The sequence below is a fragment of the Berghia stephanieae genome, chromosome 14 (genome assembly GCF_034508935.2).
Source record: "Berghia stephanieae isolate SIO BIC M18660-M18661 chromosome 14, UCSD_Bste_1.3, whole genome shotgun sequence".
Lineage (NCBI taxonomy): Eukaryota > Metazoa > Mollusca > Gastropoda > Nudibranchia > Aeolidiidae > Berghia > Berghia stephanieae.
The window spans coordinates 5,776,544-5,791,543 of NC_088373.1; the positions used below are offsets into that span (position 1 = coordinate 5,776,544).

Below are 15,000 nucleotides of genomic sequence, written 5' to 3' on the forward strand. Positions count from 1 at the left end.
TGCACTGAGTGAGGCTCAAACTCGGAACCTTCCTATCCAAAAGCGAGTCTCATGCCACTGGACCACATAGCTGCACTTTAAAATGGTCTTTTGTTGGGACGGATTGCTTTGATGGTAAAAATTGAATTATAGCAAGAAATAGGAGACATGTGTTAACATGTTTTGTTTTATTAAGTAAAAAGATTATTCCTTTTTACAGAGCAAATCAAGGACATGTTTTTCTCTATGTGGTCTAGAGCGGAAAGTAGTGGGTTCGAGTCCTGCTCTGAGCAGCTCATAGTTGAATCCTTTGAAAAGCCTCTTTACTTGCATTCTTTCACTGTACTCAGGTGTAAAATGAGTACATTTTTGTCTTTATCCGAAAAAAAAAATTTGTAATATCGCTTAAACATCTTCATTTCTTGTCTTAATGTTAAATCTTACTGTCGGCTATCAGAATCTGAATATTACTCTAAGTGGATTTGAATCCAAGTATTTGTATTCGAGGACAGAGAGAGCTGTTGAATGTGACAAGCATTGTTGGTGTTTAGGCTGAAGAATTTTGATAATCTTTGCTTGAAGGTTTCTAAATCTGTTGTGTTCATACATGATTCAGGAAGAGGCTAGGACCCAGTGTAAGCGTTTTGACCAGGTTATATTTAATGATTATTTCTTATTTTTATTTTATTTTTTTTAAATTTGCATTATATATCTACAAATCAAAATTTGAATTTCTATTGATGTATACAACTTTGGTATTTTACCTAATTTTTACCAAAATTTATTCCTTCATTAATTTTGTTTCATGACTTTGAAACAAATGAAGTAATTTTTAAAATAATATAATATAAATATTATGTCATCGTTTTGAAACGTTCTTGTGAGGTTGTTCTGTAGTAGCCATTAGGTCCATAGAGCTAGAGTTTATCCCAGTTTCTGTAGCGTGAAACGAACAATAGCAATTAGTTGCTACCCTTTGGATAGGACAGCAGTCTATTGTTGCAAAGTACATTCCACTTGATCTAAACAGAAGCAGCTACCCACCAATCACTGCTCAGTGGACAGGAAGGTCAGAAAAAAAAAGATCTCGACTACTCCCTGGTCCCTTTGCATGTGAAGTGAGTGCTCTACCAACGGAGCTGTCAGGACCTCAAGGTTGTTTTGAGTGAAGAAAAAATGTTGCGGTTGATCCTAATTCTACGGGTTTTGCAGAACAAAATTTTTTTTTTTCCATGTGTCGATTCCGGGTAAAGAAAATCATTCCAAATTTTGTCTTGTAAAGAAAGATATAAGATAACAATGTGAAATCGATTGTAAGTTTCAGTTTAATATACGAAAGCAGATAAAATGAATGTTTCGGATTTTCCCTTTATCAACAAAACATGAATGAGATAATGTGGTAGTGGCATTGTTAAGACTCATCACTACCACATTGTCTCATTCATCTGTAATGTTTGATGCATCCTGTTTTGTTGATAAAGGGGAAACCCGAAATGTCCATTTTATCTGTTTTCGTATATTGCAGCTTACATTCAATTTCACATTGTTATTTATTTCTTCGAGCTTCGAGCAGCAACATTTACAAAAGAAAGATATTTAACATTAAACATTGCAACTGCAATAACAGGAAGTGTTATACCATGATAATAGAAAGACAGAATTGGGAAGCTTTTTTAGAATAGATAGCTCTCGTTTTCTTTCAATCTTTCATCTCGAGGAGTTTTCATCAAACTGTTTCCAGGCCTAAAAGTTATGGACTTGGATTTCTTTTCTTTACTCACTCAACCCTAACACCAACTATATCCGTAGTTTACCCGTGTCACTTTCACCCCATGCCTATTTTTTTGCATTTTTCTGAGACAAATTATAGGCATAGAATCAACGCTAATGTTCTTAATTTTTACACGTCAATGGTAGTTCAATGAAATAAAACTATCTATGTCCATGCTCATTTTTAATACATTTTTTTTCTTCTAATTTTGAAAAGTAGCAAAACTCTCTAGGATTGAGTGAGTTAAAATCTTAGCTTCCAAATGACTGGTAATCTGAGGAGTTCAGCTATTTTGATTTTTTGTTTTGTTTAGTGTGTTATAGGATTGATTAATTTGTGCATAATTACAAACAAATCGTGTTCACTATAGACTATCAAATAGGGTAGAGAAATGATGACATCACAGCTTTCATTCTCTTCTGGTTCCAAACTCCTTGGAAGAGTGTAGCCAGTCCAGTGGAGGAGGTTACACGAATGAATAGGTTACACATTGAATTATAAGGTAAGTGGCATAACCATTTTAGTAGTGGGGAAGGATGAATTTTATTGACAACCATCATATGCTTAGGCTTAGAAAATAGGATGCTGCTATCTGTCTGAAACCACAAGATCAATTAACACAAGGTATGTGTCCAGTCTGGAAGAGTGGTTAGTTTTACACTTCCAGTGAGATTGGAACCAGTTTTGTTTGTTTTTTTTACATCACACTATCATTCCCTTTTGTGCATTCGTGTCATCTCTGCTCTTGTTGATTAATGAATGATCTGCTGCTACTTCAAAGTGCCCTTAACTTTATTTATAATATAATATAATATGCTGCTCATTTGATTTTGTATTTCATAATTACTGCCCATTTGATTTTATATTTCATGAATCCTGTTTATTCGATATTGTATTTCATAAATGATGCTTACTTGATTTTTTTTTTTTAACATTTTTTTTCAATTATGCTTCCTACTTGAATGTTTCATTTTTTTTTTTTTTTCAAAAAATGTATGGGTTTTTGTTGTTTTTTTTTGGTTTGTTTGTTTTGTTTTTTTTTTGTTTTTGTTTAAATCAAAAATGTAATTGATGATTTCGATAAATTTCTTGCCTGTCTTTCTGGTTTATACTGTCTCTCTATTTATTGAAACAAATGCCTGAAGCCAGGATGGAGTTCCCAACCTCCCATAGTGGGCAGGGAGGTACTTGTGTGTCTGGCTGGGTTCCCGACCTCCCATAGTAGGCAGGGAGGTACTTGTGTGTCTGGGTGGGGTTCCCGACCTCCCATAGTGAGCAGGGAGGTACTTGTGTGTCTGAATGGGGTTCCCGACCTCCCATAGTGGGCAGGGAGGTACTTGTGTGTCTGGGGGTGGGGTTCCTGACTTCCCATAGTGGGCAGGGAGGTACTTGTGTGTCTGGGTGGGGTTCCTGACCTCCCATAGTGGGCAGGGAGGTACTTGTGTGTCTGGGTGAGGTTCCTGACCTCCCATAGTGGGCAGGGAGGTACTTGTGTGTCTGGGGGTGGGGTTCCTGACTTCCATAGTGGGCAGGGAGGTACTTGAGTGTCTGGGGGTGGGGTTCCCGACCTCCCATAGTTCGCAGGGAGTTTGTATGTTATAATGTTTTCCTATGATAAGTCATTTTATATGTTATACACCAAGGGTGCCAATGTTCCGTATATATTTACGGAATTATGTACGTTATAAACCCTCAGTTTATAATCCAATCACGTGCTGAACTGAAAATTAATGTAAGTACGTATTGTCTTTTGACACAAGTTCATCGCTCAGAAAGGGGTCTGTCAATGTGTTTGTGTAAAAGTTCAGTCTGGATGGGGTCTTTGACTTCCCATGGTGGGTGGGAAGTCACACTGTGTCTTCTATCCCCCTATATCTGTTTTTCAACATGCTTTCTGTCTATGTCTTGGAATGAGATAACTTGGTTTTGTCCTGGCCCTAGCCGGATACCCTGGTTGAGAGGGAAACAGTCAAATGTATAGTTATTGTTTTGGGAGATGATATTTTTTTCCTTGTAAATCATCTCTCTGTTTTGTAGCTATTTTGGTTTATTCTTAACATATGATTTGTAAACATTTGAGTGTATTCCTCTTAGTGGGTACTTGTGCTGGTGTCTGCGTGAGACTTTTAGGCGATCTCAAACTATGTACATTGATAGTGTGCTCTCGGAATCTACAACTGTTCCCTATTTGAACCTTTTCCCCGTGTCTTACTTGTTCCTCAAGTCCCTTTAATTCTACCTCTAGAATGTTTTTACTTTTACTATCCAATTTTCTTCCTTTTTACTGGCGCTGATATGACCTAAATGTGTTGCAAGCGCCGTAAAACCCTTAAAAACAAAAACAAAAACTAAAAGTTCAGTGAATTTTTTGCTTCCTGAGCTGGCACCCCTGATAGACTAATAGTTATAATCTGTAGTTAATCAGACACAATACGCATTTTTAAAAACAAAATTTGCTCATTTAAAAATTTATTTATCCGATGACAGATAACTCTTCCGTGCCTGTTTAAACTTGTTAAGATGATTTATACTTAAGCATTTTACACATCGAAACAAGTTGTTAAAATTTTAAGTCAAAAGAGTTTGAAGTAAGGATTTTCTTGGTTTTATTTGTTGTTTTTCGTTTTATTTTGGTTTAATAGTTAAAGATAATGGAGATAGGTTTTTATTTCCTAGACTTCTCGTAGCTCTTATTTTAAATTAATTTGTTGATGAAATCTGTTTCTTATCATGATCAACGACTTTAAGGAATATATTTTATATATATATATACAAGTTTGCAATTTTGAAATAGGTATGTATGTTTGTGTGTCTGTATGTGTGTGTGTGTCTGAGTGTTTGAGTGTGCATTTTGATTATATGAACACATTTTGCTTATTTTTTAAAAACATACCATGCACTAGGCATTCATTAAATTTATAGTTCAGGGTCAGGCTTGACAAGATACGCAAGTTGCCATTGTGATTATGATTAATAATGGTAGTAATAATTGTTTATTGATATTATTATTATTATTATTATTATTATTATTATTATTATTATTATTATTATTATTATTATTATTATTACTATTATTATTATTATTATTATTATTATTATTATTATTATTATTATTATTATTATTATTATTATTATTATTATCGTTATCATCATCATCATCATCATCATCATCATCATCATCATCACCATTATTTTTATTGGTTTTGTTTTTATTAGTATTATTGTTGAAATGTATTTCATCATTCCTGCCATAAGATATAATTCTTCTAATACTTTTTGGCAAAAAAAAAAATAGAATTTAAAGTGTTGAAAAATTAGATTATCTTACTTTTTCCTGGTGATGTTATTAGTCATAATTACTGGAGTCCTTAGCTGGGATGGAAACAGTATTTTTAAAAATTTTTTTTGGAGCTTTTTAAAAAATAAAAAAATTGAGCTTTTTTATAGTGGTGATAGAATGTGAGTAAAGAGCCTTTTCCAAGGACTCAACTTTGCGCCGAGCGTTAACAGTATAAGTATTATAGTTATTCTTTTTGAGAGATGATATATTTTTTTCCTGAATATATTGTAGCTTGTAAACATTTGTGAAGATGCCGTTCGTTAAGCTCCTTGAGCTTGTTGAAATTGGGGGTAAGGCTATTCAATTCATTTATCATCTGCCTTTTTACAGGAGCTAAAATGACCTAAAAGTATTTCAAGTATCGTAAAATCTCTGAAAACAAACAAACAAACAGACAACATTCCGACATCATAACAGCTCGAAGCGATCACCAGTCGTCATTTACTTATTTTTCATTATTATTGTTGTTATTATTATTATTATTATTATTATTATTATTATTATTATTATTATTATTATTATTATTATTATTATTATTATTATTATTATTATTATTATTTATTATTATTGTTATTATTATTGTTATTATTATTATTATTATTATTATTATTATTATTATTATTATTATTATTATTGTTATTATTATTATTATTATTATTATTATTATTATTATTATTATTATTATTATTATTATTTGTGGTACTTTTGTTTCTTTTAAAGTTAGAAAATGGATCTTAGATGCTATTAATAATCAGAATATGATATACCATACATTGCTGTATATATTATATATATAATATACATATATATATATATATTGAAACAATTATATATATTTTATGTTTATATATTATGCATTGATGTTTCGTGCCTTTAAAGACATTTTATTCTTAAGCATTCTTGTCATTGTGTATCGTTCCGAATATGTTTGGTGTTTGTCATTTAAAACAAACCATTATGATAAAGATTCTTATTTAAACAAATTTTAAAACAGATCATCAGACATTCCAAGTGCACAAACTATTTTCTTATTTATTGGGAGGAGGGAAAGAGGGGGGTTGGGGGAATTTATATTTTAGATTGCTCTTAAGAAGACCTCCTTATAATATAATTTATTCTCTTTCTTGTCAGTAGTTAGTACTTAGTAATAGTATAGTAGTTGAAATGTAGTAATAGTATAGTAGTTGAAATGTTTAGCTTTTATATTTCATATTTTACTAGTTCGATAATTATCCATCTTGAATTGTACTGCCATTTTATAATTTAAACAAGAAAAATTAGATTTTGATTCATAAGCATTTATAGCTTTTTATTTTTTTTATTGGTGAATTACATGTTTTAGTGGGTTTGCCTTTAAAAATTATTTTTTTTTTAATGTCATTTTTAAAAAAGTCTTTGTTGATAACAACAAAATATATTAACTAAATATTAATGGCATTTTAGTGTGTTTTCTAGGCAATTCATTTTATACACATATTTTTTTTTTAGTTTGTTTGTTAATCGCAACTGATTAAAAATGGTGTGTTTTAAAAATGCTAGCAGACATGACCAATAAGTTATGACCTGAAATCGCTGTTAAATGTTTATTACAAGTAACTAAACAGTCAAAGATTTTGGCATTATCGTATCGTATCGTAGCGTTTAAGAGCTAATAGGTTCTAAAAATCTTTAAATGCTCTGTGTAAGTTTTATGCATAGATACAATATATCAATTATATAATTTGTATACATTGTTATTGTTAATTAATTGATAATATTGAGAATTAAATTTCTAATACATAAATAAGTGTCATATTCATATTTGTTTGTATAATTTACTCTATTTACATTCATTTGCATGGTCCGATTGTACACTCGAGAGTTTCAAATATTGTATACAAAGACATAATATCCAATGTCATGTTACATTATTCGTCAATAAATATAATGTTAGTAAGATCTTTATCGATGGCATTCTTAAAATTATTAATTGAATTAGAATTTTTTGTCTCAAAATTTAGATTAATCCAAATTGTCACAGGCCTTTGAATTAGATTTTTTTTTCCTTTATTTTATCTTATTATAAACCACATGTGTGAAGTTTTAAAATCAATTTGAATCGAAATGATTTTATTTATTTCTTACACTTTTAACACTTTATTGTAAAAATAATTGGTGGCTGGATGATTCTTCTACTTAATTGTTAAATTATTGTATAATATTAACTCACTCAACCCTAACACCGACTATATCCGAAGTTTATCCGGGTTACTTTTACCCCCATACCTATTTATTACATTTTTATGAGACAAATTATAGGTGTAGTATCAAAGCTAGTGTTTTTAGTTTTTTCATGTTAATGATAGTTGAATAAAACTATCTATGTACATGCGGGTGGTTGGATGGGAGCATCACCCTTGAATCATATACCTATGATGTTCGCATGGGTGTACGATCCGATAGTGATGTCGTTTCTTCTTCTCTTTACTAGCCTATCCTGCTTCTTTGGTTTGTGATTGTATTTTTGACAGGGGATATTTTTTTCTGTAAATCTTCTGCCTGTTTGTTCTTGGTTATTTGTAATTTAGCTTATGATATCTTTGGGTTGTGATTTTGATTTGCATTTGTACTATTTTTGTTAGATTGCTTGTTTTTTTGTTTCAGCGGTCTCTCATATAACCTCAATTGTGTTGGAAGAGACCTAAAGCAACAAACAAACAAAAAAAAACAAAAAAAATCTATGTACATGCTCATTTTTAATACATTTTTTTCCAATTTTGAAAAGCAGAGCAGCAAAAAGCTCTAGGATTGAGTGAGTTAATAGTTGTTTTCAAAAGTTTCTTTCTAATGTACTCTACACCTCAGTCGATATTCTTTCAATCTTTCTATATTTTATATCCTCACATATTTTTACCTTTTTAATGTTAGAATTTGCACACTGGTATTTTTATCACGTAGGAATTGTGTTGAATTTTGTTTTTTTTTGTATTTTTAAAAAATTTACTATGGTAATTTGTACTTATGATTTGTACAATTTTATGGTCTTACGGTATATATATAACTCCTCACCTCTAGACTGGTAGGTCCCAGGTTTGAGTCCGCCGGCTCTGAAAAGTGGAAAGTTCTGTTCTTCTTGGGAAAGGCTGTTTATATTTTTTACATTTTTACATTTCCTCACCGCACTAATGTGTAGAATGGTAACATTGTTGTCTCTGTCAACAACAACAACAAAAATTTGTAATAATTTTGCGTTATAGCTGTCATGTTCCATCCTATATTATGTCAAGTGTTGTAAATTTACTTTTTGGTTTTTGGTTATTTGAAGCTGTACGCCTGGATTTAAATTGATGTATGAACGTTTTTTTTTATTGTTTTTGTTTTTGCTGAAGAAGAGTTTAGAGCCCAAAATGTTCTGTATTTTGTTCTCTTTATTTATTTTTATAAAGCCGTTATATTCATTCCTGTGCATTCGTTTCACATTACAGTCCAGAGTTTTCTGCAGCTCATTATTCAATCCATTCTAACTGTGTCGCCCCTAGACAGTAACAGGGTCATTTATTGATCACCATTGAAATGTCTGGGTGGGGATCCTGACCTCCCATAGTGGGCAGGGAGGTAAATACTGTGTCTTCTATCCCTTTAAATCTGTTTTCCAACATGCTTTCGTCTTTGTCTTGGAATGAGATTACTTTGCCCTGTTCGGAGTCCTGGCTGGGAGGGAAACAGTCAAATGTATAGTTATTGTTTTGGGAGATGATATTTTTTTCCTTGTAAATCATCTCTCTGTCATGTATTATCTATTTATTTTTAGTGTATAATGTAAGCATTTGAGTGTGTTCCTCCTTGTTGGATTTTGTGCTTGTGTCCGGATGAGACTTATAGGTGATCTCAAACTAAGTACATTGAAGGTATGCTCTTGGAATCTACATCTGAGCCCTATTTGTTCCTAGTTCCCCCTTTGTCTTACTTTCTCTTGGCTGCTTTAATTGTAATTCTAGAACTTTTTACTCTCCCATTTTCTTCCTTTTTACTGGCGCTGATATGACCTTAATGTGTTGCAAGCGCCGTAAAACCCTTAAAAACAAACAAACAAACAATTTTACACTGTGATAGAGATCTACTAACCACACACATTACATTGTTGGTATTCAGTTGGGGGGGGGGGGGGGGGTTGTGTGTGTGTGTGAGGTGGGGGGAGGGGCGGTTCTGTTTTTATTTTTGTTTTCGTTGTTTTGTTGGGGCACGGGGTGTTTTGTTGGGTTTTTTTGGGCACTGGGTTTCGTCTTGTTTTGCTTTTGTGTGTTCATGTATTATATAGTATTATTGTACATTTTAATTTGTATGAAGGGAAATGACCTTGTTTTGATTTGGACCACTGCCGTAATTAAGTCATTCCAGAGATGTATAGCTGTCTTTGATGTCATTTTTTATCACTTATCATTTTTCTTCATTACTACCACCACCATCACCATTATCATCAACATCATCATCATCGTCATCATCATCATCATCGTCGTCACCATCATTGTTCTAATTGCCATCTGCATTGATCATCATCATCAATATCATCATCATCATCATCATCAATATCATCATCATCAATATCATCATCACCATTATCATCATCATCAACATCATCATCATCATCAATATCATCATCATCATCATTGCCATCATTGTTCTAGTTGCCATCTACATTAATCATAGACATTGTTGTAAGGGTCTATTGTACGCGATGAGAATTGGCTTTCAATCGGAAATGTAGAATTTTTTGACTATTCCATTGTCTTCTGTTTTACTACCACTGAAATGAATTAAAAGTGTTCAAGCGCCGTATAAAACCTTAAAAACAAACAATCAGCTATTTGTTCCATCAATAGACCCACTTACACACATCCATATGACATGATATTCGTGTTACTTAACCAGGGTTAAGGATCAACCATTTCCTTGCCAACCACAGGAAAATCGTCACATTCGTTCCGATAAAACCAATAATTTCTCATTCTGATTTCAATTTTACATCACAAAATTTAATTATTTTTAAATATTTTTTTTGTTATCGCTATAAAACCTTGTCACTGTTTGTAGGGCTCAATTTGATTAAGTAATTGTTGTTGCTTTCCTGTTTGAGTAAGAAAAATCTATTTTTGTGTTCGGTGGATTGGGGGAAAATTCTGAAAATGGCCGGTAAGGAGATGGTTACCAGCCGTACTCTGGAAATACTCGTATTTTGGCCAGAAAAATCGTCCTTCAAATATCGATTGATTTAAATGACCCTCGTTATGGCAAAAATTCTCAGAACTGGTATTTTGTCATGTTTGAAAGTTTTGCCGAGATGAGTCATTTAAAACTAAATCGATCGATATTTGAAGGACGAGTTTTCTGGCCAATTTTTAAAAATACGAATCTTTCCAGATTACGGTTAACATAAACAACTGCTATTTATTTAAAAAAAAAAAAATGGTGCCTTCTGAAAATGAATGTTCACGATGCCATAATGTTGTTATCAAAAGGTCATAGGTCATTCATGTCCGTTGTTTTTTTGTTGGAGCTAGTCGCAATTTGTGTTGTTGTAAAACTTTTTGACCAACCTTGGATTTAGGCTTTGACCACTGGGTGGGGTTCCTGACATCCCATAGTGGGCAGGGAGGTACATACAGTGTCTTCTATCCCCCTATATCTGTTTTCCAACATACTTTCAATCTTTGTCTTGGAATGAGATTACTTGGTTGTGTCCTGGTCCTGGCCGGATATCCTCGCTGAGAGGGAAACAGACAAATGTAAGAATTTTGGGAGATGATATTTTTTTCCCTTGTAAATCATCTCTCTGTTATGCACTGTATTATGTTTTGTTTACATATTATATATGATTTGTAAACATTTGAGTGTATTCCTCTTAGTGGGATCTTGTGCTGGTGTCTGGATGAGACTTTGAAGTGATCTCAAACTTTGATAGTGTGCTCTTGGAATCTACATCTGATCCCTATTTGAACCAGTTCCCCTTTGTCTTACTTTTTCTTGGGTGCTATAATTGTAATACTAGAACTTTTTACTATCCCATTTTCTTCCTTTTTACCGACGCTGATATGACCTTAATGCGTTGCAAGTGCCGTAAAACGCTTAAAAACAAACAAAAACAAACAAACAACATGCTTTCTGTCTTTGTCTTGGATTGAGATTTGTCCTGGTCCTGGCTGGCATGTTGTTTGCATTAGTTCTCATGTTATGCAAACCTGTTTACTTTGTATTACAAACAATTTGTTGGCTCCAATTTTAGAACTTCACGAGCATATCTACGTCATTAAAACGTATTGACAATCCAAGTTGTTGACAGATTGTATAATGTTGAGGATTCTGAATTATTATTTTAACCCTTGTGAAGGCACTTTGTTGATTTTTATAGGGAACTGTAGCGAGTTCTATTCTATCTCCTAAGAATTACAATTTTTTTTTCATTTTCATGTAGCTAGGTCTGTGTTATGTTTGTATTTCTGCACGCCCTTGTATGATAAAAAAATATTTTTCATGCCATCTGTATAATTTTATTTTTATATTTTAATAAGCCTTCATGAGTTCATATTATTTGTAACAAGTTTGATAACTCCCACAGTGGACAGGAAGGTCACTGGGTTGGGTTCCTGACCTCCCATAGTGGGCAGGAAGGTCAATTACTGTGTTTCTGTACCTCTATATATCTGTTTTCCAACTTGCTCTCTGTCTTTCTTTGTCTTGGAATGGAATTACTTGGCTTTGTCATTTGCCTGGACAGGGTCCTTCTCCGGGAGGGAAACAGTTAAAAATCTCTGTTATTTATTGTTATATTTGTTGTTTTGAATGTATTATGTAAGCATTTTAATTTGTTTCTCTTAGTCGGATCCCTGGATGGGGTTCCTTACCTCCCATAGTGGACAGAGAGGCACTCACTGTGTCTTCTATCCCCCGATATTTAATATAGCATGGCCACGCTGACGTTTCATTCATACTGCAACCACCATTCATTGAGTACAGACGTTACAAGTTATTTTGCATTATATTTTATTTTATTTGTTTTCCACGTTAATTTGTGTATTGTTGTGCTGACGAAGGGTTTGAACCCGAAACGTTCATTGTCTGTATTATTGTTCCCATACGAAGAAGCCTCTCCAATTTCATTCTTTCGTTTGTACAGATAGGTTACGTTGTCAACGAAAATTATTATTATAGGCGCATGTTCATTCAAATGCCAATATTATTGTAAAGATGAATTTAATATAATTATTATTGTTGTAAAGTTGCCAATGCCTTCATTCTGAATCATACCAGTTGTTTTTTTTTTTTTTGTTTTTTTTTTTTTTTTTTTTTTTTTTTTTTTTGGTCACTCATGATTGTTTGTTATTTCATAATAATTTTCAATTTCATTGTACAATAAAGAATTTTATGAAAAGTACTACAACTCTTTCATTTATTAAATGTGTCCCTTCGCCTCAAAACGGTATCAAGTCCGGATGGTTAAGATGTTGAAAGTTGAATTTATTTTATAGCCAGAAATACCAGACTTGTGTTGAGTTTGTATGTTTTATAGAGGAGAATGGGTACCATATTTTAGGGTGATAATGCCAAAATTTATATTTTTGACCAGTTTAACATTTAATTCGGCTTTTAAGCATTTGGTTCGTTCCGACATAATACCGTTTTGAGACGATGGGTCACAAATACACTCATTTAATTCTTGAGTTGTGTCTCTTGATATCTCTTAATGAGCATAAAAGAATATTCGAGAAAAAACAAATTTAAAATACCAATAGCAAAAACAATAAGAAAAAACCCCATTTAGTTAGAGAAGGGTATTTGGCCCGAAATTTTCCATGTTTGGTAATTTGTTCTATTTCAAAGCTCTCCCATAGTGAGCAGGGAGGTACTTGCTGTCTTCTATCCCCCTATAGCTGTTTTCCAACTTGCTATCTGTCTTTGTCTTGGAATGAGATTACTTGGTTTTGTCTTGGCCCTGGCCAGATGCCCTTTCGAAAAGGGAAACAGTCAAATGTATAGATAGTTTTGGAAGATATTTTTTTTCCTTGTAAATCATCTCTCTGTTATGCACTGTACTGTATTATGTTTTGTTTACATATTATATATGATTTGTAAGCATTTGAGTGTATCCTTCTTAGTGGTGGCCTGTGCTTGTGTCTGAATGAGACTTTTAGGTGATCAAACTAAGTACTTTGACGGTGTGCTCTTGGAATCTTCAACTGTTCCCTATTTGGTGAACCAATTCCCCTTTGTCTTACTCTTACCTTTTCTTGGGTGCTTTATTGTAATTCTAGAACTTTTTACTATCCCATTTTCTTCCTTTTTACTGGCGCTGATACAACCTAAATGTGTTGCAAGCGCCGTAAAACCCTTAAAAATAATTCAACAACAAATATTAAATTTACAAATTCTTTTATTATTTTTCCAGTTGATAAATTAGTGAATTATGGACTTAATCACTGAGATTAGAAATGACTGCAAGCAATAGATTTCGAGAAGAACGATTAAAAAAGATGAATTAATTGTCTCCAAAAGTAAAGGACAGACTAGCGTTGTTACGTCATCAAATGGGCATTAAATAGAAGATGATGTGCATAGACCGACGTGCACTTATTTGCAGGTTTGATAACCCAATGTATTATGGGCCCATTGTTGTAATGGGAATCTAAAAAAAAAAAAAAAAAAAAAAACGAACAAAAAAAAACCAAAAATCTCCGCAAAATATTGTCAATTGCACTGTAAAAAGTAATAAACAAAAATCACTATAAAAGGTTCAAGAAATAACAAAATATCCAACACGGAACGTTTCGGGCTCAGTTCCCTTCTTCAGCCAATAATAAAAAAAACATAAAGACATAAATACATTACTAAATTCTAGATTGTAGGTCATCTCTGTTGTAGAAAAATCTTGGAAAGTAATTTAGTTTTTGTTGTTGGCTGAAGAAGGGTTTTGAACCAGAAACGTTCCTTGTTCGACAAATTATAATCTACAGTTTATAAACTACTTGAAAATACCGACACCCGGATGTAGTAATAAGATGGGCCAAGGTCACAGATGTCGTCATCACCAATTCACAGAATGAGCTGCTCTCCCAATAATTCACTCCTGCGCATGCGTGGAGTGGAATGCACAAGGAGGCGCAGCGCATCAAAAAGGGGACGTGATCAATTTGGATGCTTTCACTGCCGACATAACACTTCTCTCCCGTTACTCCGTCAACCGTCGTCGTCATCAGAATTTGAGATGGATCTGGTGAGGAGTGAGTAAAAAAACGACATGCCCTTACAGAGAGAGAACGTCAACATATTATTGCGCATGCGTCTCTCTTATCAACTGAGGAAATTTATCGTTTGGTTAATAAGATATCACTAATTATATTTGAGATAACACTTTTCAAAATGTTATGATATAGGTACATACTTTTATAAAATAAACATATAACCAATTAACTTATTTGAGAGGCTTACCAAAAGCTCTTACATCCCCAGTCTTCTTTCAATTTGTATTTTCACCGTTGATCTTTTGTCAGGCGTTTATTTATTCAATTTGTCAGCATATAAAAGCATTTTAAAAACTCTAGAACAAACCTTGATAGATTTGTGAAAGTTTAAAATTTCCTAATTTGACCATTGTTTTGATTCTCGGTCATCATTTTGATTTGTGAAATATTGAAAGGTAGTGCAAAGCAGTCCGAGGGGTTTTTTGTTGTTATTTTTTCTTTTCTATTAGGGTTAGCTCGAGATCGGAGGATTTTTTTTTCTATTAGGGTTGGTCATAAGTCTTAGCAAAGGTGCTAGGGTGTTTGTTTTTCATATTAGGGTTAGTTAATGGTACTAGGTTTGATTTTTTCTTGGGGTTAGTTGAGGGAATATTATTTGAGTTGTTTCCCTTTGTAGGAGCTTTTGGTAGGCCTCCCAC

The 15,000-nt window shown here is 33.0% G+C and overlaps 1 protein-coding gene across 1 annotated transcript in view; it reads right to left on the reverse strand.

The window, feature by feature from the left end:
* Positions 1-13,462: 13,462 nt before the first annotated feature.
* Positions 13,463-15,000, reverse strand: part of LOC144959923 (uncharacterized) — a 9,720-nt gene continuing 8,182 nt past the window's right edge. Inside the window, exon 4 of the mRNA XM_078892774.1 lies at positions 13,463-14,331. Within this exon, the coding sequence (XP_078748900.1) occupies positions 14,069-14,331 (263 nt within the window). The 3' untranslated portion in view covers positions 13,463-14,068. The remainder of the gene's footprint in view (positions 14,332-15,000) is intronic.